General features: G+C 34.8%; 3 protein-coding genes across 8 annotated transcripts; all 3 read right to left on the reverse strand.

The window, feature by feature from the left end:
* Positions 1 to 734: 734 nt before the first annotated feature.
* On the reverse strand, positions 735 to 12481 carry LOC115968615 (F-box/kelch-repeat protein At3g23880-like). Of its 4 annotated transcripts, none has more exons than XR_004086779.1 (2): positions 12261 to 12481; positions 735 to 1089 (listed from the first exon to the last, which is right to left on the reverse strand). XR_004086779.1 is itself a non-coding variant. In XM_031088045.1 (2 exons), exons 1-2 carry the CDS (start codon positions 3475 to 3477, stop codon positions 929 to 931), a joined length of 1320 nt encoding a protein of 439 aa, XP_030943905.1. In that variant the 5' UTR covers positions 3478 to 3700; the 3' UTR covers positions 735 to 928. The 4 variants fall into 4 exon arrangements, 2 of the variants coding, with proteins under 2 accessions (XP_030943905.1, XP_030943906.1); XR_004086780.1 differs by lacking the exon at positions 12261 to 12481 and adding an exon at positions 9001 to 9605; XM_031088045.1 differs by lacking the exon at positions 12261 to 12481 and adding an exon at positions 2319 to 3700.
* Positions 10207 to 11348, reverse strand: LOC115968616 (F-box protein CPR1-like). The gene has a single exon (XM_031088048.1). The coding sequence runs from the start codon at positions 11341 to 11343 to the stop codon at positions 10681 to 10683; it is 663 nt and encodes a 220-aa protein (XP_030943908.1). The 5' UTR covers positions 11344 to 11348; the 3' UTR covers positions 10207 to 10680.
* A 5778-nt stretch (positions 12482 to 18259) lies between the features above and the next one.
* LOC115968613 (F-box/kelch-repeat protein At3g23880-like) lies at positions 18260 to 21859 on the reverse strand. Of its 3 annotated transcripts, none has more exons than XM_031088043.1 (3): positions 20566 to 21859; positions 19752 to 19817; positions 18260 to 19012 (listed from the first exon to the last, which is right to left on the reverse strand). In XM_031088043.1, exons 1-2 carry the CDS (start codon positions 21740 to 21742, stop codon positions 19753 to 19755), a joined length of 1242 nt encoding a protein of 413 aa, XP_030943903.1. In that variant the 5' UTR covers positions 21743 to 21859; the 3' UTR covers positions 18260 to 19012; position 19752. The 3 variants fall into 3 exon arrangements, with proteins under 3 accessions (XP_030943903.1, XP_030943902.1, XP_030943904.1); XM_031088044.1 differs by lacking the exon at positions 18260 to 19012 and adding an exon at positions 19019 to 19656; XM_031088042.1 differs by lacking the exon at positions 19752 to 19817 and having other exon boundaries at positions 20566 to 21857.
* Between the last annotated feature and the right edge of the window lie 4905 nt (positions 21860 to 26764).

Raw genomic sequence — 26764 nt, forward strand, 5'->3', positions numbered from 1 at the left:
GGGGGGGGGGGGGTTGGGGGTTCAAGGTTGGCGTTTTATTTTTAAAATTACTACTAGAATCATCTTTTTTAAGAAAATCTCGAACAGAAACCATGAAATACTTGCTTTGAATTCCAAAAGGAGTGGAGATCCTTGTCAGACTCTATGTATGTATAAACTACTCCTTGCGTACATTCTTCAATCAAAAACAAAAGAAAAGCTATCTGCTACTGCTATGGCTGAGGGAAGTTTGTATACGTCAAGGCTATTGAGGCAATATGAAGATAGACCCTTCATCGTTTTCAGTGGTTTCAACAGGTTCAAACCACCTTTGGTGACGGATAATGGAGTCATCAAAACACATATAGAATGGTATTCCATTGAAGTCCCAAACACAGACGCAGAGCAAAAGCAAAAGCTCAATCCGTTTTCGGTTAGAGCGGTTGAGAGATTGAGTTACTTTGCAGTTTTAGACTCATCTATCTATTGTATTAGGCTATTAGCCATTACTCTACCCCTTGTACGATCAAGTTTTGAAGTTAGACCACCGGTTGTATTGATCTTTGGCAACCTAGTCCTTCATCATCAACTAGTAGTAGAGTAGAGTGCTCACTCTACAGATCATCTTGGATGGAAAGTTGTATTTTTATGAACTTTGTAGCAGTAACATCTAATTCCAATGCAGAAAAACTTGTGCCCATAATTTAGATACAAATACTATATTTACATCTATTACAAATGAAAACAGAGCAACAAACAATTTATGTCTTAATTGTACGAAAAGTAAATTGTGTTCATCCCTAAATTAAGATAATCCTTGGTCATATCAGTGGTTTTATTTCTGCTAGCAAGAACAGTTCCTAGAGGCAAAGCTCTGAAAAGAAGCTGCCACAAGAAAACCACCAGTGTAAAGGAAGCTGAAGAGACCGAGGAAGTTTCCAATTAATTTTTATGAAGTTGCCCTGCTATGGCCATCGCCAATGCTGCCCAGCCCACTGCTGCTACTGCCTAGGCCACCACTGCTGCCCAAAGCACCGCCACCGCCTAGGTCATCCATGGAGCAAACATTGGAGTTCTTCTTCTCCTCCTCCTCTCTCTCACTCACTCTACCTGTGTGAACATTTTGAGTAATGAATGAAGATGAGAAAAATAAGGTGCCATTAAATAGGTCAGTTGGCCATTAACAAATTTTTAGTGATGACATGGATAGTGGTGTATTTTTCAACCATTAGATCTCTTATAATCCATGTTTAGCTATGAAACTAAACATTACTATGCAGACGCAATTAGGCTAATGGGTTTTTGAATGGTAAATGGCGAAAGTACTAAAGAACAAAATTGCTTAGCTATCTGAAATCCCCATTTTGAGCACATTTCCGAGTTGCTCACTACAATGGTATACTCTTAAATACAGCTTGTTGCTAATTGTAACATTGATAACACCTACAATGTGCACAGAATTGCTGGATATTCTCAGCAATAATAACAAAATCTATACAAAATAAAGTAGACAGTACTCAATTAAAATTTTCCCAAACCTCAATACACATTGTTACCCACAATTACTTTCACCAAACACAGACACAAACAGCTAAACAATCCTCCTGCCGGTAGACAGTACAAAAACAAATCAAAACTATTAATATTTGCAACCTCCACATTCTCTCAAGTACCTATTGATGTTAATTAAATTAACTGGTAGTGCATAAACTAATATTAACACTGGCTTAACAATCATTTTCCTTTCATTTTAAAGCAACCAGACAGGCTAAAAAAAAGAACCAAACAAAATGAGACACAAAGCAAAGCCAATATTGAACAAAATCAAGTAAACAAAAAAGTTAATCATTATTAAACTTTGTGTCCAAAATCCTAACTAATGACAATCACTATTTGGCTGCTGAGAAAGCCTAGGAAAAGGGAAAAAAAAAAAGCGCAGGTGATAATTTAAACTCCTAAATTGACCTAAGTTAGCATTATTAGAACAGGGCCAAGGATTAGCAAAAGGCAACCCTAAGCCTAGCATTCTCTGCTCAAGCTGTAAATTTGCTTATAAGAAATGCACACTGAAAAGAGAAAAACAAAATCAATAAGATTGACCTCAATTTAACATTTCCAACTATCATTCCTCAATTGCAATTTAGCTAACTTCACCCATTCATACTGAGAGATTTCTTAAACTCAAGGATGGAAACAATTACAACCTTAGTTTCAGCATAAAAAATACTAGCTAAAGTTACTTACAAATTTAGCTATTCTAGCTAAAGTTAATTTTCACAATGACGGTGGCACAACTGAGAGTGATATAATAGTTAAAGTTAATTTTCACATTTACTTACCCCCATCAAGTAAAACCAAGCTCTCCATTGAATTAGCTGAGAAAGCAACCCAATTAGCATCTTCAATTGCAAGAATGTTCTGATTTTGACTCTCAGGGTCAATTGAAACCAGCCCAGTGGCATTCTTAATGAGAAGTTCACCATTGTTAGTGCAGCCAAAGAAATGACGTATCCTAATCCATTCTATTGGTATCACAAATTTTCTAGTCCAAGACTCGGGCACACCATACTCCTCCATAACCCATACTTGGCATAAGACACTCCCATTACGCTCATTGCCAAGATCATAAGTAAAAACGAAATCAGCCAGCAATCCCTTGTACACTTCAAGTTCAGTGAAATAATTAGTCAGGCCATCTAAGTGATTACGAGGCATCATTATCTCATGGAAGCTCTCATCGCTAATGTCAAAGGACAAAAAGAATAAATAGCCGATGGTAAATGCTATAGCATGCAGAGCTCCATTGTAAAAAGTAAAGGGACCCCAAACACAACAAATAATCCCAAGTTTGGGTTCAGTCACCTTTGATATTACAACCTTCCTCCACGAATCCGAACTTAACGTGTAAATCTCTGCTTCAGCTTCTGATTCATTGAACAACGCATCAGACACAATTCTCAGAATCTTGAAGTCGTTGTTCAGAGAATCATAAGCAAATCCAAAAGCGGCTGTTTCATTATACTTGCGATTAAAGCGAGTAGCTACAAGTTTCTTCAACATTCTAATACTTGGGTTCCACAAATAAATAACGTGACAAAGTTCTTTCTCACGACTAGCTAGGCAGAACAAGCCATTGCAGAAACCAACAATCATGTACTTGTCAAAAAAAGAGGGGATTTCAAACCTAAAAACCTGGGTCAGTGTGCGGTCGTTGTTGCAAGCAACCGTACACAATTCTTTGGAAGATGATGAACCATCCTTATCCTCTGTAGTATATAGCAAATACCCACTGTAAGTGTTTGCGGGTATTGATGATTCGGATTGGTTGAGGTTGAGCTTCATGTGTTTGCAGATGAAAGTGGTGTCAGTGATAATGGAGTTCCAAGATTTCGAAACGCACCGAAATCGGGTTAAGGATTTCACTGGTAGGTGAGCCAGGATGTCTTCTACGACGTCATCTGGAACACGCTCGCGCATTGTTGCTGTAGTTTGAGACATTAGGAAGGGACCAGGTTCAAGGTTTCAGGTTTTAGTTTGTGTTTTGACTTTTAAGCGTGAAAAGAAGTGAAATGAAGGAAGGAGCTGGAGGAATATGTTTATATGTGTGTCATAAAACTCATACGGAGGAGAACAGCGAAGGAAAAAAAGAAAGGGAGATTTGGTGAATGAATCTATTGGGCCTAAGCCTCGGAATAACCACTAAGCCCAAGAAGGCTTACTTACCCGGAATGAATCACTTTCAGCCCCATTTTTACCTCTCAAAGTACCAAAGTTAGTTTGGATATGCATTAATAACTGCCTATTTGTTGAAAGTAAGGTAATAATAATTAAGAGGAGGGGTGGGGAAGGTAATCTTTTTGTGAGTGGAGGTTGCCAAACCCACTTGGTAAAACAAATTTCATACTTGTCAGACTTTTTTCGGAATGCAAAATCTTTAATCATGTAGAGATTGTATGAGTTTTGGGATTATGAAAACTTGGTATCAAGCTCTCAACACGCACTATAGTTCTTACCAAACTGCCACTCTATTGCTTAAACATCTCCCAATTTGATGGTGGATCAGTTGACTCAGTGGAACTCATCAATTCAATACCTATATAGAACTCAATTCATTTAATACCTAAGTTATATGTAATAAGTAATTATTTAGTACACTAAATTCCCTCCCCCAACAACATAATAGTGAGTGTGTTGCTATAAGAAAAAGAAAGAAATATATTTTTTTGGATAGGTTATAAGAGGAAAAATATATTGCTCCAATATAAAATAATTATCCCTAATATGTATACTTTTACGGCTTAGTTTGATTAAACGATGTGTTTGACTTCGCTTGTGGAGTTCTATTATTGAATTATCATGTTGATTCTAATTTCTAAGTAATATTTTAAGTTCCCTCTTCTGTGTTAGAGACTCGAAAAATAAATTGAGAAACATAGGGGGCTGAACATAAGGCTTTGCTTAAAACTCACATATTCCATGAGATTAATCCCAAGGGACTGTGAAGAATCTTGCATTTGAGGAAGCTAAAACAGGTTGCTTTCCCCTTAGAATTCACAGAGTTTCCAACATAGCTCATGAACCACCAATTTCTGCATCAGAATAACTGATTTCTTGGGTCTAATTTTAAAGTTGATTTTTACACAACAAGTGGCAGGAGACAAACCCCTGTAGCTTCTTTATGTGGTGAGCTAGATCTTGAAGTACATAGTCCTATCCATTGGTCAATTAATAGTTTCTATAATTCCCTAAAAATGTGTGATAATGATCTAAAACGTAGACTTCTAAAAATTTGCATTGAGGCTGTTTACCGCTTCAATAATTTGAAAAGCCTTCCAACTTGATCACTTGAGCACAATGATTAAAAAGTTATATAATGTACAATTTAATTACTTAAAATATAGTCAAATACACATTTGACTTTCCTATAGTATCATCCAACTAAATAAAAAATGAAGACAAACCATATGGCTCATTAGGGTAGTCCTAAATTTTCAAAATGAAAAGGCAAACTGCCAACATCATCATCACTCATAAAACTAATCTAAAATATTTTAATACAAAATATGCAAGCACTAGCATTGAGGGTGTAAACATCCCCAGTTGCTATTTTAGCAACTAAAAACTCAAAAAAGTGCTCCAACCCATTATGTAAATCCTAAAATTTTAGAATCGTAAATAGTAAGCATCTATAATTACAACCCACTATTTACGAGTTTCTAAACCCAAATAATATTAATGTATTCAATTTTTTTCTCTCTCACTCACTTTTTCTCTGACCCCTCTGCAACTCTCTTCTCTCTCAATTCTCTAAAACTCTCTGAAACTCACTTCTTTCACAACTTTCCCTCGTGATCCTCGCAATTCTAGGTGGTGGGTTTTGGTGATGGCACAGATCAGAGTTTGGGTCAGTGGTGGTTGTGGTTGGAGTTTTGGGTTGGTCGGTGGTTGTGGGTGGAGTTTGGGTCAGTTGTTTGGATTGGTCATTTGGGGTCGGTGTTTAGGTGGTGTTTTGGTTGGATTTAGGTGGTGTTTGGGTCAAATTTAGGTGGTGTTTGTTGATTTGGTGCTTGCTAGTTTGCTTGCTTGGTGCTTGTGGGTTTTGTATGAAATTTCCTTCGATTTTTTTGTGGGTTTTCGTGCATATGGTGTTGCCATGGTGGTGGATTGTTGCCATGAGTTTGTAGGTTTCATGGTGGTGGGGGTTTGCCGTGGTGGTTGGGGTGGGTTTTACTGTGGCGAGGATGTGGTGGGTCTGTGGTGGTTTTTTGTTTTGGGTTTTTGGTGCTGATTTGTGGTTGTTGTGGTTGGTGGTGTGGGTGATTATGGTGGTTGTTTTGGTTGTTGGTGGTGGTGGTGGTGGTGGCTGAGTTTCAGTGGTTGGCTTGATCTGGGTTGGGTTTTAGGTTTGGGGGATGATGAAAAAGAGAGGACAGAGAGGGTAGTTTTATATTTAGTTAAGAAGTTTATATTATTTTATCATGATGTATCTAAAAATAGAAACTAGAATGTGGGGAGAGTTATAAAATGAGAAGACAAAATAAATAAAGTAGGTTTTTAGGGAGTGTTGAGGTCCAAAAAAGGGTTACAATAAAATAAGCCCAAAAGAAATGGAAGAGCAAGTCAAGCCCAAAAGAAATGGAAGAGCAAGTCAAAGCCCAAAAGAAAAAAAAAACCAGGCTAAGCCCAAAAGTAACAGGAACGGATGACCTATGGGGAGATAAAAGGAAAGCCAGAGGATCCTGAAGCCCAGAAAAGGAAACAGCATCCCAAAAGAGACCACGGCAAAAATATAAAGAAGCAAGGATCCCCAAAACCCTTCAAGCACAAATAAAAAGGAAGACTGAGACAGATCGGTAGAAAGAAGACAGGAAAAGAAGAAAAAAACAAGAAGCGCAAAACGACCTCTCATGACACAGACAGCAAAAGGGCCTCGGGGAACCAGGACAGGGAAGAAAGAATAGCAACGAAGGACTTTCAAAAATGGCAGAACAAGATTCCACCCAAAACGGAAAAGAGGAATACGCCAGAAATGAGGATACCGAGAAGGGCATACCTCAGCACGTCCCAAAGAGGATGGCCGACCAGAAGCTTTCGAAGGAATCAGAACCAAGAGAAGGAAAGAATGAGAGAAAACGGCAAAGGGACTTACCAAGGCAACAGGGACAGAACATGCTCTGTTTGCAAAAGAGCAAAACAGAGGAACCCGGGATACCCAGAAAAACTCCATTATAAAAGGAGGGGACGGGTTATGAAGAAGGCAGCGAGAAAAATAGAAAAGAAGCACAAAAAAAAAAAGAAATTCTCTAGGAAGAACCATTAGAAAAATCCACCCAGAAAGAAAATACTAAGGGAAGAACAAAAATACTGTTTTCCCGATATCCTGTAAAAGCCACTACTGCACATACTCGGATTCAACAGGAATCAAACTTTGCAAGTTTTGAAGGCTGAAATAGCCATTCAAGACTGCAACTTTTGAGCTTGATTGGACCTTGTATCACGTCCTAGTGAGCTTTCTGTAATCAAACAGATACTTTGTTAATGAAATACTGCTACATAATTCCCAGGATCCCCATAGCACTATTTCTCTGTTTTATCATTTTGCTAATCCTGCTTTGTTTCCTTCTGAACTTACGTTGTTAATATTTTGGCATTCTACAATATCCTCGTTTGTCATTTTTGTATGATGTCAGGAGTATTCTCTGCACCTACTTGATTCTTAAACAGCTCGTTAGCTGCGGTGAATCAAGGCCCGGTCAACCAAATCCTTCCTTTTCATTCAGGCCCAGGATCCTTGGGCTTGAGTATCCTGAAAAAGGCACTCTCACAGGGAGTAAAATAAAACGTTTTTGACATCACACTAATGCTTTTAGATTTTCTTACGATAAATCTTTTTCTTTTTTGTCTAATTCTTTTTTCTTCTTCTTTTCCAAGCAAGACCGGACTCTTACCTCCATTTAAATGCGAAAGAATAAATAGAGAGAAACTAGTTGATGTTTTAAATTACCATAGTGAAGGGACACCAACCTCGTCAAAATCACTAATCATGCCACCAAGAAGAAAAAGAATGTCCTAAATCAAAATAAATATTAATTTCCTCATCAAAATTACTATGATATTGCACCTAACAATTAACTACTCCAGCATCACTCTTATTCCATAGAATCATAGACAGCACAACCAACAAACAACCAATGCCATCAACATTCTTTTATTTCATTTAGGGTGTGTTTGGATAGAACTTATTTTGCTGAAACTGAAAACTGAAAACTGAAAACACTGTAGCAAAATAATTTTTAAATGTGTGAATAGTGCTGTGGGACCCATTTTTAATGAAAAAATTGATAAAAAATGAAATTTGTGGGTCCATGAACAGTGCATATATGCACTGTTCACTGCAGAAAGTAACCGCAAAGTCAACATTTGCGGTTACTGTTCATTGAACAGTAACCGCAAAACTCCAACACGCGTGAAAACCAAAAAAAAAAAAAAAAAAAAAAAAGGACAAAAACGCAAAACAGAAAACGCAAAGCAGAAAAAGCTGAATACAAACATACACTTAGTCATAAAACCATCATATTAGCTTTACAAGCCTCACAAATTTACACTTTATTATAAATTTTTTTTTTTTTTTGTTTAATTAGACTGCAATATAAGATACACTCACGTTTTAGGATTAGGATTTAAAATCCTGCAACCTAGAAAACAAACGTGAAAGTGGGAAACCAAAAAATTAAAAACCTCCATACCAAAAAAAAAAAAAAAACTCAAAACCCGTTCCCATAAAAAAAAAAAAAAAAAGGTTAAATCAAAACCGTACAACACAATAAAAATTAACACATAAATTTTTTTAACAATATCATTTGAACTCTCTATTTCAAGGGTCTCATGCCTGCCAACAATACCACTCATTAGCTTTGGAAAAAGAACAGGGTTGATATATCTGAACCTTTCGTTTGCAATAATGTCAGAGATTAGATTTTTTTTTCTTTCGGGGGTTAGGGGTTGGTGTTTCATTTTTTTAAATCACTACCAAAATCATCTTTTTTTTAAAAAAAAAATCTCTAATAGAAACCTTGAAATACTTACTCGGAATTCCAAAAGGATTGGAGATCCTAGTTAGACTCTATGTGTGTATAAACTATTCCCAGCTCCCAACCCAAACCCTCACGTACCATCTTCAATCAAAACAAAAGAAAAGCTATCTGCTACGGTTATGGCAGAGGGAAGTTTGTCTACGTCAAGGCTATTGAAGCCATATGAAGATAGACCCGTCATCATTTTCAGTGGTTTCAACTGGTTCAAACCACCTTCAGTGACGGATAATGGAGTCATTGAAACACAGATAGAATGGTATTCCATTGAAGTACCAGACACAGACGCAGACCAAAAGCTAAAGCTCAATCAGTTTTCGGTAACAGAGGTTGAGAGATTGAGATACTTTGCAGTTTTAGACTCATCTATCTATTGTATTAGCCATTACACTACCCACTGTATCGATCAAGTTTGGAAGTTAGACCTTACCGGTTGTATTGATGGTTGGCAACCTACTCCTCCATCATCCACCGGTAGTAGAGTGCTCCCTCAAAAGGTCATCTTGAATGGAAAGTTGTATTTTTATGAACTTTGTCGCAGTAACATCTAATTACAATGAAGAAAAACTTATGCCCATAATTTAGATAGAAATACTATTTTTACATCTATTACATATGAAAAACAGAGCAACAATTTCTGTCTTAATTGTACGAAAGTAAATTGTGTTCATCCCTAAATTAAGATAATCCTTGGTCATATCAGTGGTTATATTTCTGCTATCAAGAACAGCTCCTAGAAAACCACCAGTGTAAAGGAAGCTAAAGAGGTTTTATTACTTATCAAAAACGATAATAATACGGAAACTTTTCCTATCCTAAAATCACACGTGCATATCTTCAAATCTGTCCTACTTCATTGCAACATTAACACCTACTAATGATATTAACGCAATTTTTTGTTTCTTCCACTGTTAATTACGATCAATCAGGATTCCACTGTTTTAAACTTCTAAAAGGACGCATAATTTCAACTACTGCTAGCTGTTGGACTTGAGAACATTTGACAACAATATTCTATCAGAAATAGCTATGGAACTAAACATTACTATTCAGACCAATTAGGCTAATGGGTTTTTGAATGGTCAATGGCAAAAGTACAAAAGAACAAAATTGCTTGGCTATCTGAAATCCCCATTTTGAGCACATTTCGGAGTTGCTAACTACAATGGTATACTCTTAAATACGTCTCGTTGCTACTTGTAACATTGATAGCACCTACAATGTGCACAGAATTGCTGGATATTCTCAGCAATAATAACAAAATCTATACAAAATAAAGTTGACAGTACTCAATGAAAAATTTCCCAAATCTCAATGCACATTGTTACCCACAATTACTTTCACCAAACAAAGACACAAACAGCTATACAATCCTCCTGCCGGTAGACAGTACAAAAACACATCAATACCATTAATATTTGCAACTTCCACATTCTCTCTAGCCCTATTGATGTTAATACAATTAACTGGTAGTGCATAAACTAATATTAACACTGGCTTAACAATCATTTTCTTTCCATTTTACAGCAACCAGACAGAGGCTAAAAAAAAGAACCAAACAAAATGAGACACAAATCAAAGTCAATATCGAACAAAATCAAGTAAACAAAAAAGTTAATCATTATTAAACTGTGTCCAAAATCCTAACTAATGACAGTCAATATTTGGCTTCTGAGAAAGCCTAAGAAAAGAAAGAAACAAAGAAAAAAAAAGGGCAGGTGAAAATTTAAACTCCAAAATTGACCTAAGTTAGAATTATTAGAACAGGGCCAAGGATTAGCTAAAGGCAACCCTAAGCCTGGCATTCTCTGCTCAAGCTGTAAATTTGCTTATAAGAAATGCACACTGAAAAGAGAAAAACCGAATCAGTAAGATTGACCTCAATTTAACATTTCCAACTATCATTCCTCAAATGCAATTTAGCTAACTTCACCCATTCATATTGAGAGATTTCTTAAACTCAAGGATAGAAACAATTACAACCGTAGTTTCAGCATCAAAAGTACTAGCTAAGGTTATATACAAATTTAGCTATTCTAGCTAAAGTTAATTTTCACAATGATGGTGGCAAAACTGAGAGTGATATAATAGTTAAAGTTAATTTTCATATTTACTTACCCCCATCAATTAAAACCAAGCTCTCCATTGAATTAGCTGAGAAAGCAACCCAATTAGCATCTTCAATTGCAAGAATGTTCTGATTTTGACACTCAGGGTCAATTGAAACCAGCCCAGTGTCATTCTTAATGAGAAGTTCACCATTGTTAGTGCAGCCAAAGAAATCACCATTACAAAGCCAATCCGTTTGTACCCTATATTTTTTAGTCCAAGATTCGGCCACACCATACTCCTTCATAAACCATATGTGGCATAAGATACCCTGATGCTCATTACTTATAATGAAAACAGCCAGGGATCCCTTGAACAATGCAAGTTCACCGAAATATCCACGCACACCATCCAAGGAATTAGGAGGCAACATTATCTCACGGAAGCTCTCATCATTGACGTTAAAGGACAAAATGAAACAGTAGTCATCAGTGGCTGCTACAGCGTGCAAAGCTCCATTCAAAAATATACAGGCTGCATAAATCTCACCAATAGTTCCAAAGTTGGGTTCATACCCTCTTAAGGACTCCATCGATATCACAACCTTTCTCCACGAATCTGTATTCAAGCTGTAAATCTCGGCTTCGGCCTCTTGTCCATCAAGAACAGTCACAATTCTAAGAATCTTGAAGTCATTATTTTGAGAATTATAAGCAAGTCCCATAATGTAGGTGGTGTGACTGGTGTCCTTGTCAGTAAAGGGAGAAGCTAGAAGCTTCTTAAACATTCTAATACTTGGGTTCCACAGATAAATAATGTGACAAAGTTCTTTCTCATAACTAGCTAGGCAGAACAAGCCATTACAGAAATCAACTATGTTGCATTCGTCAAGAAAAGAGGGCATTTCAAACCTAGAAACCTGGGTCAATGTGCGGTCGTTGTTGCAAACAACCGTACACACTTGTTTAGAAGATGATGAACTATTCTTATCCTTTGTAGCATATAGCAAATGCCCACTGCGAGTGTTTGTGGATATTAATGATTCGCATTGGTTAAGGTTGAGCTTGAAGTGTTTGTTGATGAAAGTGGTGCCAGTGATGATTGAGTTACAAGACTTAGAAACGCACCTGAATCGGGTTAAGGATTTCACTGGTAGCCGACCCAAGATGTCTTCTACGATGTCATCTGGAACACGCTCACGCATTGTTTTAGCTCAAGACATTAGGAAGGGACCAAAAAAGTGGCCAAAATGGCCAAATAACCATAAAATCCTAAGTATATAGTTAATAGTTTTAGTTACCAAATTATATTATTTACTAACATTTCGAGCCTAAAAGACTCGATTTTGGTCTATAAATCGAGTCTCAAAGACTCGATTTTCATGGTCTGATGCGACATTGTTTTCCTACTTGAAAATTGAGTCTCTAAGACTCAATTTATAAACCAAACAAATTTAAAAAATTTTCTAACTCTCAAGTCTCTCTCGTACAAGCCAAAATACACAAATTTTTTTTTAAGAAATCCAGAAACACAACAATCAGATCAAAAAAGAAAGAATCAGATCAGATGAGAGAGCGACCTGCCCAGAACATATCAAGAACCCAGAGAAAAAAAAAACCAGAAAGAGAAAGAGAGAAGAACCTAGAACAGAAGAACCTGGATCGGTCGGAGAAGAACCTAGGCCGCACGGCGGACCGCGCTGCCTAACTATATACTTAGGATTTATGGCCATTTGGCCATTTTGGCCAAAGTGGGCCTAAGGTTTTAGGTTTTGATTTGTGTTTTGAGTTGAGTGTGAAAAGAGGGAAATGAAGGAAGGAGCTGGAGGAACATGTTTTTATGTGTCATAAAAATAGCGTGAAGGAAAAGAAAAGAGCAAGTTACGTGATGCCCACTCTAGTTGGAACATGTTTTTGGAGCTGGAGGAATATGTTTTTATGTGTCATAAAAATGGTGTGAAGGAAAAGAAAAGAGCAAATTAGGTGATGCCCACTCTAGTTGGAGCATGTTTTTTATGTGTCATGAATAGAAATGATATGTAAATAACATTTTTATAATATTTTTACAATAAATTTTAAGTCGCAGATTGTTACTAGTTATTATTATTAGGACAAAAGAGTAATCTTAGTATTAGGTTCAAATTTGAACCAATAACAACTAATCACATATGATTTGTTGTAAAAATGTTGTGGACGTAACATCTCTCGTGTCATAAAAATAGTGAAGGAAAAGAAAAGAACAAATTATGTGATGCCCACTCTAGTTTGGCCTAAATTTAAGCTGAGATTTGACTGAAATTTAAGTTGCTTATTTGTAGTTTGAAATTCCATGATTCAAGTGTTCTCTTAGATTCCTTTTGATCTTTTATTTTTATGTTTATTGTGTTTTTGGAGAAAATAGACATAAAAGTGGAGCAAAATTATAAATCAAACTTAAATTGTAATTTGCTAATAAAAAAAATATTTTAAAAAAAAGAAAAAAAAAGGAAGGAGATTTGGTAAGTGAATCTGTCGAGCCTAAGCCTCAGCCTAACCATAAAGCCCAATAAGGCTTTCGTTACCCACACACCAGATATCAGATAATACTTGGCAAAGCCCAAGAGAAAAGAACCAGAAAAATGAAGAATATAGAACATGTCCTTACCACATTTATACCTGTAAAACAAAATGTTATTGATTCAAGCTAGAACAGGTTTGAAGCCAAATGTATTAATAATTGGCTATACCATATTGGATCATCAATTTTTAAATTTACAAAAACCTCACTTTTATTAAAATTTATTTTGTGAATTGAGTTACCTAGAACCTTTTTTTTTTTTTTTTTTTTTGAAAATGAGTTACCTAGAACTTAATTCATATATTTCAAAAAAAAAAAATGATAATTCTAAAGTAATTGAAGACAGATTAATACAATAATTCTAAATTACGTTTGGGCTATTTAAATCAAATTGATGCCAGATTAGTATTTGATGCTCAAAAAAATCAAGACATTATTACTTAAATACCCACTTCCTTTGGAAGCAAACAAGAAAAGATATATGTGTGTATATCTACTACTTTGATCTCAACTATCAAAGTTGTTTGGTGGAACTGGTTCGATCAAATTTTTTATTTGTCAATTTATCTCAATAATCATAAAGTAGACTTGTCATTTTCAACCCCCTTTTTCCTCTCAAAATACCAAAGTTAGTTTGGATGCACATTAATAATTGCCTATTGGTTGAGTACGATAATAATAATTTGAAAATAGGGGGTGGAGTTTGCCAAACCCACTTGGTAAAGCAAATTTCATACTTGTCAAACTTTAGTCTGAATGCAAAATCTTTAATCATGGAGGACTTGTATGAGTTCTGGGACTATGAAAATTTGGTCTCAAGCTCTCAGCCCGCTATAATTCTTACCAAACTGCCACTCTATAACTTAAAAATCTCCCAATTTGGTGGTGGATTAGTTGACTCAATGTGGAACTCATCAATTCATTACCTATGTAAAACTCAATTCATTTAATACCTATGTTACAAGTAATAAGTTATTTTGTACACCAAATGTAATATCACCCCCCCCCCCCCCCCGGGCAACCCACAACGTATTATTGAGTGCATTGCTATAAGAAAAAAGAAGAAATATCTTTTTTTGGATAGGTTATAAGAAGAAGAAAAAAATATTGCTCCAATATAAAATAATTGTCCCTAATATGTATACTCCTACGGCTTGCTTTGATTAAACGATGTGTTTGACTTTTGAATTGTTATGTTGATTCTAAGTAATGTTTTAACTTTTAAGTTCTCTCTTATCAAAAAAAAAAAAAAAGTTCCCTCTTCTTTGTCAGAAAATCAATTGAGGAACACATGGGGCTAAACATGTGAGTTTATGACAAGATAAAATGCCATTCTAGGTAAACGACATATGCTAATTTATGCAAACATGGCATTTTTAGTCATACCAACATGCCGTACAAGATTCAGCTTATGTCTAAGTCTAACGTCATACTGTTTCTACCCAATGTCATCTTCTTGACAAGAAATATTTGGTGTCTCTCGTCAACACAAATATCGTATTTTCTAGCTAAGTAATTGAGGTAAAAGTTTTTGTAAGCCTAGGGTGAAAATTGGCCGGAAGAATCTAATAGCTACAAATTCAAGAGAACTACAGAATGCATTTCAAACAGACGGTCCATTAAAGAGAACCTGAAAAACTAATAACAAAAATGAATGGCTAGCCTATTTGTTCTATGATGAGAATAAAACAACCTTCCGAGAGGGCTCTACTTGAAACTCACATATTCCATGAGATTAATTTCGGGGGACTACGAAGAATCTTGTATTTAAGGAAGCTATAACAAGTTGCTTTCCCATCAGAAATCACAGAGTTTCCAACATACATCATGAACCACCAATTTCTGCATCAGAATGACTGATTTCTTGGGCCTAATTTTAAAGTTGATATTTACACAGAAGTGGCAGGAGACTAGACCCCTGTAGCTTCTTTTTGTGGTGAGCTAGATCTTGAAGTACATAGTCCTATCCATTGGTCAGTTGATAATTTCTATAATTCCCTAAGAATGAGTAATAATGATCTGAAATGTAGACTTCTAAAAAATATGCATTGAGGCTATTTACATTTGAAAAGCCTATACTTCCCTAAGGGGGTGCTCTAGTGCAGCTACGACTTCAATAATTTGAAAAGCCTTCCAACTTGATCACTTGAACACAATGATTAAAGATTTATATTTATGTTTAATTTGATTACTTAAAATATGGTAAAATACAAATTTGAGTTTCCTATAGTATCATCCAATTGAATAAAAAATGAAGACAAACCATATAGCTCATTTTTGTAGTCCTAAACTTTCAAAATGAAAATGCAAATTGCCAACATCATCATCACTCATAAAACCAATCCAAAGAATTTTAATACAAAATAAGCGTTAGATTTTCTTATGATAATCTTTTCTTTTCTTTTTGGGTCTAATCCTCTCTTCTTCTTCTTTTCCCAGCAAAACTAGACTCTTACCTCTATTTAAATGCAGGAGAACAAAGAGAGAAAGTAGTTGATGTTTTAAACTACCATAGTGAAGGGACACCAACATCATCAAAATCACTAATCATGCCACCAAGAAGAAAAAGAATGTCCTAAGTCGAAATAAATATTAATTTCCCCATCAATATTACTGTGATATTGCACCTAACAATTAACTACTCCAACAACACTCTTATTCCATGGAATCATAGACTGCACAACCAACAAATAACCTATGCCATGAACATTCTTTTATTTCATTTAGTCATAAGACCATCATATTATTTCTCACCACTCATCCCGCATTCTATTTGGTCTTGCTTTTGTTTCAGATTGAAACATAACAATCATTTTCTTCAGAATACATGCCCAACTCTCTTAGACAACTTCCAATCATCTTGTTCCAAATATGTCCCCTCCAGATTTTACACAATAAGAATTTTGTTTCAAAAACACAATTTTGTTTCAAAGGCAATGTTCATATATATAATATAAACTCAGGGTCCCCATAGATAATGATTAAATCCTTAATAGTCTTAAATACTCCCAATCATGTGACAGAATATAAGATTTCCTTCTCAAATGCAAGTTGATAGTAAAATTGCTTATAAGTTATAAATCATCATTATGCCATGCATTCCAAAACCTTGGTGAGGATGGCTGGCCCAAGATTAGAATTGCCTAAAATGCATCTGGAAGTAGATCAATCAGTGAAAAAGGGTGTAATCATCCATAAACTGGGATGTAAATTTGGAAGGTGTTTATACTTCCTCCAATGTGTTCTCCAACAACTAATTTTACCCCGCTTGTTCAATGTCCATATACAGTTCATGGGTTATTCTTACAAGCTACATAGAGGTGGTGCATTTATATTCTTACATTGTATTTTAATTTGTAAAAGTAGAAAATGATAGAGCTTGTTGATTTGCTATCATAGTGCAAATATGTGGGGTGCAATAACATCATTGTTTCACAATAAGATGTACTAGAAGCAGGAAATGTTAACATAAGAAAATGACAGTATAACACAGAATTAAGGGGGGATGAGGAGGAGCTAGTAGAACTGTATTGCCAAAGCCTTGAAAAACTAAGTTCACAACAAAACTCCTTTCTTGGAAAAACCGATAATCCCTTGGAATAGATCACCTATAACCATAATCAGTATAAGATCTACAAAACGGTATTCAATAAAGATATCATGCAGAAAAAAGCTGTAAATATAAAGTTTCAAACAACCTATATCAACAAAGCAGTGATCGCTACAAATGAAAGGCAAAACAAAAGCCATGAGGCACCCCTCTTGATTATAGTCAAGATATGAATGAGAAAGGATCTCAGCCGTGAATACCAACTTCGACCTCAAGCTCATCATCATCCTCAAACAGCTTTAGAAGACGAGCATGCTGCTTTTCTCTCTTCTTTTTCTGCCATATCTTGAATAAAAGCTAGCAAAAGAAAAAACAGCTACCAAGGCATACAATAACTACCTTGATACCTACAGAGCTACCAGAAGCACCATGACTCCCAACATTATTTTCATCATTTGTACTTGAAGAATCATTCTCAAAACCTTCAAATACACACGAATTGTTAGATAAATAACAATTTACCCTTTCTTAGATATTGTTTTATCTTGTGTTGTTGAATCTTGATGCAAGGTAAATACTATCCATGATTCAGGTCTCTCTCTCTCTATTATTATTATTATTATTTTATATAAAATGTTGTTGTACTCAATGTTTGAATTTTACAATTTTGTTCAAACATACTTTCTGTTTGGTTTCTGATAAAAAAAGACAAAACTGTACAAGAATAGAATGCAAGGAGAATAGAGAGCAGTGGGTGCTTTTATGTTGTTATGTATAAGAATCTCTCAATTGGGTCTCAACTCAAATTTTTCCAAACACTACTTTCAGCTTTACTTTTGTGAATTGTTTTGAAATAGTATATAGAATTGTCAAAAATATTTTATAGACTGAATAGTAAAATAGGTAATGCATAATTAAGGAATTTAAAATTTTAATTAAAAAAAAAAAAAAACACAAAAACCGTTCCCATAAAAAAATAAATTTTAAAAATCAAAACCGTACAACACAACAAAAATTAACACAAATTTTTTTACAATATTATTTGAACTCTCTATTTCAAGGGTCTCATGGCTGCCAACAATACTACTTCATCAGCTTTGGAAAAAGAACAGGGTTGACATATTTGTACCTTTTGTTAGCAATAATGTCAAAGATTAGATTTTTTTTTTCTTTTGGGGGTTAGGGGTTGGTGTTATATTTTTTTTTAAATCACTACCAGAATCACCTTTTAAAAAAAAAAAAAAAAAAAAATTCTAATAGAAACCTTAAAATACTTACTCCGAGTTCCAAAAGGATTGGAGATCCTTGTCAGACATGTATAAACTATTCCCAGCTCCCAACCCAAACCCTTACGTACCATCTTCAATCAAAACAAAAGAAAAGCTATCTGCTACTGCTATGGCTGAGGGAAGTTTGTCTACGTCAAGGCTATTGAAGCCATATGAAGATAGACCCGTCATCGTTTTCAGTGGTTTCAACTGGTTCAAACCACCTTCAGTGACGGAATTGAAACACAGATAGAATAATGGAGTCATTGAACGCAGATAGAATGGTATTCCATTGAAGTACCAGACACAAATGCAGAGCAAAGGCAAAAGCTCAATCCGTTTTCAGTTACAGAGGTTGAGAGATTGAGTTACTTTGCATTTTAGACTCATCTATCTATTGTATTAACTATTACACTACCCTTTGTACCGATCAAGTTTGGAAGTTAGACCTTACCGGTTGTATTGATGGTTGGCAACCTAGTCCTTCATCATCAACTGGTAGTACCGTAGTAGAGTGCTCCCTCAAAAGATCTTCTTGAATGGAAAGTTGTTTTTTTATGAACTTTGTAGCAGTAACATCTAATTCCAATGAAGAAAAACTTATGCCCAAAATTTAGATAGAAATACTATTTTTACACCTATTACATATGAAAAACAAAGCAACAAACAATATATGTCTTAATTGTACGAAAGTAAATTGTGTTCATCCCTAAATTAAGATAATCCTTAGTCATATCAGTGGTTATATTTCTGCTAGCAAGAACAGTTCCTAGAGGCAAAGCTCTAAAAAGAAGCTGCCACAAGAAAACCACCAGCGTAAAGGAAGCTAACGAGACCAAGGAAGTTTCCAATTAATTTTTATGAAGTCGCCCTGCTGTGGCCATCGCCACTGCTGCCCAGCCCACTGCTGCTACTGCCTAGGCCACCACCACTGCCCAAAGCACCGCCACCGCCTAGGTCATCCATGGAGCAAACATTGGAGTTCTTCTCCTCCTCCTCCTCTCTCTCAGTCTCTCTATCTGTGTAAACATTTTGAGTAATGAATGAGCATGAGAAAAATAAGGTGCCATTAAATAAGTCAGTTGACGTGGCCATTAACAAATTTTTACTGATGACATGGCTAGTGGTGTATTTGTCAACTATTAGATCTCTTATAAATCAGTAGTAAAAAAAAAGCCGTACCTGTTAATAATAAAAGTGCATCTTAGTTTTGTGGTTTTCATGTTTTCCTCAGCACACAAGACATTTCTTTGTGTTTGATATTTCCTTTCAATGAAGTTTTATTATTTATCAAAAACAATAATAATACAGAAACTTTTCCTATCCTAAAATCACACATGCATATCTTCAAATCTGTCCTACTTCATTGCAACATTAACACCTACTAATGATATTAACGTAATTTTTTGTTTCTTCCATTGTTAAATACGATCAACCAGGATTCCACTATTTTAAACTTCTAAAAGGAAGCATAATTTCAACTACTGCTAGTTGTTGGACTTGAGAACATTTGACAACAATATTCTATCAGAAATAGCTATGGAACTAAAGAACAAAATTGCTTAGCTATCTGAAATCCCCATTTTGAGCACATTTCGGAGTTGCCAACTATAATGGTATACTCTTAAATACGTCTCATTGCTACTTGTAACATTGATAACACCTACAATGTGCACAGAATTGCGAGATATTCTCAGCAATAATAACAAAATCTATACAAAATAAAGTAGACAGTATTCAATGAAAATTTTCCCAAACCTCAATACGCATTGTTACCCACAATTACTTTCACCAAACATAGACACAAACAGCTAAACAATCCTCCTGCAGGTAGACAGTACAAAAACACATCAAAACTATTAATATTTGCAACCTCCACATTCTCTCTAGTCCCTATTGATGTTAATTCAATTAACTGGTAGTGCATAAACTAATATTAACACTGGCTTAACAATCATTTTCCTTCCATTTTACAGCAACCAGACAGAGGCAAAAAAAAGAACCAAACAAAATGAGGCACAAAGCAAAGCCAATATTGAACAAAATCAAGTAAACAAAAATGTTAATCATTATTAAACTGTGTCCAAAATCCTAACTAATGACAGTCACTATTTGGCTGCTGAGAGAGCCTAGGAAAAGAAACAAACAAAGAAAAAAAAAAAGCGTAGGTGATAATTTAAACTCCAAAATTGACTTAAGTTAGAATTATTAGAACAGGGCCAAGGATTAGCAAAAGGCAACCCCAAGCCTAGCATTCTCTTCTCAAGCTGTAAATTTGCTTATAAGAAATGCACATTGAAAAGAGAAAAAAAAAAAAAATCAATAAGATTGACCTCAATTTAACATTTTCAACTATCATTCCTCAAATGCAATTTAGCTAACTTCACCCATTCATATTGAGAGATTTCTTAAACTCAAGGATGGAAACAATTACAACCTTAGTTTCAGCATCAAAAGTACTAGCTAAAGGTATATACAAATTTAGCTATTCTAGCTAAAGTTAATTTTTACAATGATGATGGTAAAACTGAGAGTGATATAATAGCTAAAGTTAATTTTCACATTTACTTACCCCCATCAAGTAAAACCAAGCTCTCCATTGAATTAGCTGAGAAAGCCACCCAATTAGCATCTTCAATTGCAAGAATGTTCTGATTTTGACTCTCAGGGTCAATTGAAACCAGCCCAGTGGCATTCTTAATGAGAAGTTCACCATTGTTAGTGCAGCCAAAGAAATGTTCCCACCGAACCCATTTCATTGGTATCACAAATTTTCTAGTCCAAGACTCGGGCACACCATACTCCTCCATAACCCATACGTGGCATAAGACACGCCCATTACCCACATTGCCAAAATCATGAGCGAAACCAAACTTAGCCGGCAATCCCTTGTAGACTGCAAGTTTAGTGAAATTTGTAGTCAATGGATTAAAGTGATTACGAGGCATCATTATCTCATGGAAGCTCTCATCGCTAATGTCAAAGGACAAAATGAATGAATAGCCGACGGTAAATGCTGAAGCATGCAGAGCTCCATTATAAAATGTAAAGGGACCCAAAACACAATAAATAGTCCCAAGTTTGGGTTCAGTCACTGCACACCCTCTTAAGGACTCCATTGATATTTCAACCTTCCTCCACGAATCTGAACTAAACGTGTAAATCTCTGCTTCAGCTTCTGATTCATTGAACATCGCATTACACACAATTCTCAGAATCTTGAAGTCGTTGTTCAGAGAATCATAAGCAAATCCAATAGTGGCAGTTTCATTATGCTTGCCATTAAAGCGAGTAGCTACAAGTTTCTTGAACATTCTAATACTTGGGTTCCACAAATAAATAATGTGACAAAGTTCTTTATCACGACTAGCTAGGCAGAACAGGCCACTACAGAAACCAACAATCATGTACTTGTCAAAAAAAGAGGGGATTTCAAACCTAGAAACCTGGGTCAAAGTGCGGTCGTTGTTGCAAACAACCGTACACAATTGTTTGGAAGATGGTGAACTATTCTTATCCTTTGTAGTATATAGCAAATACCCACTGCGGGAGTTTGTGGATATTAATGATTCGCATTGGCTAAGGTTGAGCTTTAAGTGGTTGTTGATGAAAGTGGTGCCAGTGATGATTGAATTACAAGACTTAGAAACGCACCTGAATCGGATTAAGGATTTCACTGGTAGTCGACCCAGGATGTCTTCGACGATGTCGTCTGGAACACGCTCACGCATTGTTTTAGCTCGAGACATTAGGAAGGGACCAAGTTTAAGGTTTTAGGTTTTGATTTTTGTTTTGAGTTGAGTGTGAAAAGAGTGAAATGAAGGGAAGGAGCTGGAGGAATACGTTTTTATGTGTCATAAAAATAGTGTGAAGGAAAAGAAGAGAGCAAATTACGTGATGCTACTCTAGTTGAAACATGTCTTTTATGTGTTATTGGTTGTTATGGCTGTGGTAAAAAAATAATATTATTGTGATTTGAAATTATATGATGCAAGTGTACTCTTGAATTCCTTTTGATATTTTATTTTTATGTTTTTTTTTTTTTTTGGAGAAAAGATGCATAAAAGTGGAACAAAATTATATATTTAGCTACCCTTTTAATAAAGGTGAGTTACGAAATTCTAATTGAGCTAACTTCAAGTGAGTAAAGTGTTAAATTTTAAACTATAAGTAAACAACTTAAATTTTGATCAAACTACAAGTGAATAAATTGTAACTTGCCAATAAAATATATATATATATATATATTATAAATAAATAAAAAAGGCAGGAGATTTGGTAAGTGAATCTATCGAGCCTAAGCCTCAGCCTAACCAAAATGCCCAATAAGGCTTTATTTACCCACACACCAGTTAATACTCCGCAAAGCTCAGGAGAACAGAACCAGAAAAATGAAGAATATAGAACATGTTCTTACCACATTTATACCTGTAAAACAAAATGTTATTGATTCAAGCCAGAACAGGTTTGAAGCCAAATGTATGGATATTTGGCTATACTATATTGGATCATCAATTTTTAAATTTACAAAAACCTCAATTTTATTAAAATTTATTTTGTGAATTAAGTTACCTAGAACTTAATTCAAATACTTCAAAAAAAAAATGATAATTCTAAAGTAATTGAAGACAGATTAATACAATAATTCTAAATTACGTTTGGGCTATTTAAATCAAATTGATGACAGATTAGTTTTTGATGCTCAATAAATCAAGACATTATTACCTAAATATCCACTTCCTTTGAAAGCAAACAAGAAAAGATATATGTGTGTATATCTACTACTCTGATCTCAACTATCAGAGTTGTTTGGTGGAACTGGTTCAATCAAATTTTTTATTTGTCAATTTATCTCAATAATCATAAAGTAGACTTGTAATTTTCAACCGTAAATTAATCACTTTCAACCCCATTTTTCCTTTCAAAATATCAAAGTTAGTTTGGATGTGCATTAATAATTGCCTATTTGTTGATTACAGTGATAATTTTTTTTTTTTTTTTTTTAAAGGAGTGGAGTTTGCTAAACCTACTTGGTAACTTGTCAAACTCTTGTCTGAATGCAAAATCTTTGATCATGGAGGGCTTGGATGAGTTTTGGGACTATGAAAATTTGGTCTCAAGCTCTCAGCCCGCTATAATTCTTACCAAACTGCTACTCTATAACTTAAAAATCTCCCAATTTGATGGTGGATTAGTTGACTCAGTGTGGAACTCATCAATTCATTGCCTATATAGAATTCAATACATTTAATAACCAAGTTACAAGTAATAAGTAATTATTTTGTACACTAAATGTAATATCACCCCTCCCCCCACCCCCAACGTAATATTGAGTGCATTGCTATAAGAAAAAAGAAGAAATATCTTTTTATTGGATAGGTTAAAAGAAGAAATATCTTTTTTTTGGATAGGTTATAAGAAGAAAAAAAATTGCTCCAATATAAAATAATTGTCCCTAATATGTATACTCCTATAGCTTGGTTTGATTAAACGATGTGTTTGATTTTTGAATTGTTATGTTGATTCTAGGTAATGTTTTAACTTTCAAGTTCCCTCTTATCCAAAAAAAAAAAAAAAAGGTTCCCTCTTCTGTGTCAGAAAATCAATTGAGTAACGCATCGGGCTAAACATGTGAGTTTATGACAAGAATAACATGCCATTCTGGGTAAATGACATATGCTAATTTATGCAAACAACATGGCATTTTTAGTTTTAGGCATTTTTAGTTTTGGTTATACCAACATGCCATACAAGATTCAGCTTACTCAATTAGCTAAGTAATTGAGGTAAAAGTTTTTGTAAGCCTAGGATGAAAATTGGCCAGAAGAATCTAATAGCTACAAATTCAAGAGAACTACAGAATGCATTTCAAACAGACAGTCCATTAGAAGAGAACCTTAAAAACTAATAACAAAAATGAATGGCTACCTATTTGCTCTATGATAAGAATAAAGTGACCCTCCGGGAAGGCTCTGCTTGAAACTCACATATTCCATGAGATTAATCCCAGGGGGCTACGAAGAATCTTGCATTTAAGGAAGCTATAACTGGTTGCTTTCCTCTCGGAAATCACAAGGTTTCCAACATACCTCATGACCACCAATTTCTACATCAAAATGACTAATTTCTTGGGCCTAATTTTAAAGTTGATCTTTACACAACAAATGGCAGGAGACCAGACCCCTGTAGCTTCTTTCTGTGGTGAGCTAGATCTTGAAGTACATAGTCTTATCCATTGGTCAGCTAATAGTTTCTATAATTCCCTAAGAATGAGTAATAATGATCTAAAATGTCAACTTCTAAAAATATGCATTGAGGCTATTTACATTTGAAAAGCCTTTACTTCCCTAAGGGGGTGCTCTAGTGCAGGTACAGCTTCAATAATTTGAAAAGCCTTCCAATTTGATCACAATGATTAAAAATTTATATCTATGTTTAATTTGATTACTCAAAATATAGTAAAATACACATTTGACTTTCCTATAATATCATCCAACTGAATAAAAAATGAAGACAAACCATATAGCTCATTATTGTAGTCCTAAACTTTCAAAATGAAAATGCAAATTGCCAACATCATCATCACTCATAAAACCAATCTAAAGTATTTTAATACAAAATATGCGTTAGATTTTCTTATGATAATCTTTTTCTTTTTTGTCTAATTCTCTCTTCTTCTTCTTTTCCCAGCAAAACCAGACTCTTACCTCTATTTAAATGTAGAAGAACAAAGAGAGAAACTAGTTGATGTTTTAAACTACCATAGTGAAGGGACACCAACATCATCAAAATCACTGATCATGCTACCAAGAAGAGAAAGAATGTCCTAAATTGAAATAAATATTCATTTCCCCATCAAAATTACTGTGATATTGCACCTAACAATTAACTACTCCAGCAACTCTCTTATTCCAAGGAATCATAGACTGCACAACCAACAAATAACCAATGCCATGAACATTCTTTTATTTCATTTAGTCATAAGACCATCATATTATTTCTCACCACTCAGCCCGCATTCTATTTGGTCTTGCTTTTGTTTCAGGTTGAACCATAACAATCATTTTCTGAATAAAACATGCCAAACTATCTTAGACAACTTCCAATCATCTTGTTCCAAATATGTCCCCTCCAGATTTTACACAATAAGAATTTTGTTTCAAAAACACAATTTTGCTTCAAAGGCAATGTTAATATATATATATATATAATATAAACTCAAGGTCCCCATAGATAATGATTAAATCCTTAATAGTCTTAAATACTCCCAATCATGTGACAGAATATAAGATTTCCTTCTCAAATGCAAGTTGATAGTAAAATTGCTTATAAGTTATAAATCATCATTATGCCATGTATTCCAAAAGCTTGGTGAGGATGGCTGGCCCTAGGTTAGAATTGCCTAAAATGTATCTGGAAGTAGATCAATCAGTGAAAAGGGGTGTAATCATCCATAATCTGGAATGTAAATTTGGAAGGTGTTTATACTTCCTCTAATGTGTTCTCCAACAACTAATTTTACCCTGCTTGTTCAATGTCCATATACAGTTCATGGGTTATTCTTACAAGCTATATAGCGGTGGTGCATTTATATTCTTACATTGTATTTTAATTTGTAAAAGTAGAAAATGATAGAGCTTGTTGATTTGCTATCATAGTGCAAATATGTGGGGTGCAATAACATCATTGTTTCACAATAAGATGTACTAGAAGCAGGAAATGTTAACATAAGAAAATGACAGTATAACACATAGAATTAAGGGGGGATGAGGAGGAGCTAGTAGAACTGTATTGCCAAAGCCTTGAAAAACTCTTAAGTTCACAACAAAACTCCTTTCTTGGAAAAACCGATAATCCCTTGGAATAGATCACCTATAACCATAATCAGTATAAGATCTACAACACGGTATTCAATAAAGATATCATGCAGAAAAAAGCTGTAAATATAAAGTTTCAAACAACCTATACCAACAAAGCAGTGATCGCTACAAATGAAAGGCAAAACAAAAGCCATGAGGCACACCTCTTGATTATAGTCAAGACATGAATGAGAAAGGATCTCAGTCGTGAATACCAAGTTCGACCTCAAGCTCATCATCATCCTCAAACAGCTTTAGAAGACAAGCATGCTGCTCTTCTCTCTTCTTTTTTTGCCATATCTTGAATAAAAGCTAGCAAAAGAAAAAACAGCCACCAAGGCATACAATAACTACCTTGATACCTACAGAGCTACCAGAAGTACCATGACTCCCAACATTATTTTCATCTTTTGTACTTGAAGAATCATTCTCAAAACCTTCAAATACACACAAATTGTTAGATAAATCACAAAATAACAATTTACCCTTTCTTAGATATTGTTTTATCTTGTGTTGTTGAATCCTGATGTAAGGTAAATACTATCCATGATTCAGGTCTCCCTCTCTCTCTCTATTATTACTATTTTATATAAAATGTTGTTCTACTCAATGTTTGAATTTTACAATTTTGTTCAAACATACTTTCTGTTTGGTTTCTGATAAAAAAAGACAAAACTGTACAAGAATAGAAAGCAAGGAGAATAGAGAGCAGTGGGTGCTTTTATATATGTTGTTATGTATAAGAATCTCTCCATTGGGTCTCAACTCAAATTTTTCCAAACACTACTTTCAGCTTTACTTTTGTGAATTGTTTTGAAATATTATATAGAATTGTCAAAAATATTTTATAGACTGAATAGTAAAATAGGAAATGCATAATTAAGGAATTGAATTTTTCTTTTCTTTTCTTCT

This window comes from Quercus lobata, chromosome 11, assembly GCF_001633185.2.
Source record: "Quercus lobata isolate SW786 chromosome 11, ValleyOak3.0 Primary Assembly, whole genome shotgun sequence".
NCBI classification, from domain to species: Eukaryota; Viridiplantae; Streptophyta; class Magnoliopsida; order Fagales; family Fagaceae; genus Quercus; species Quercus lobata.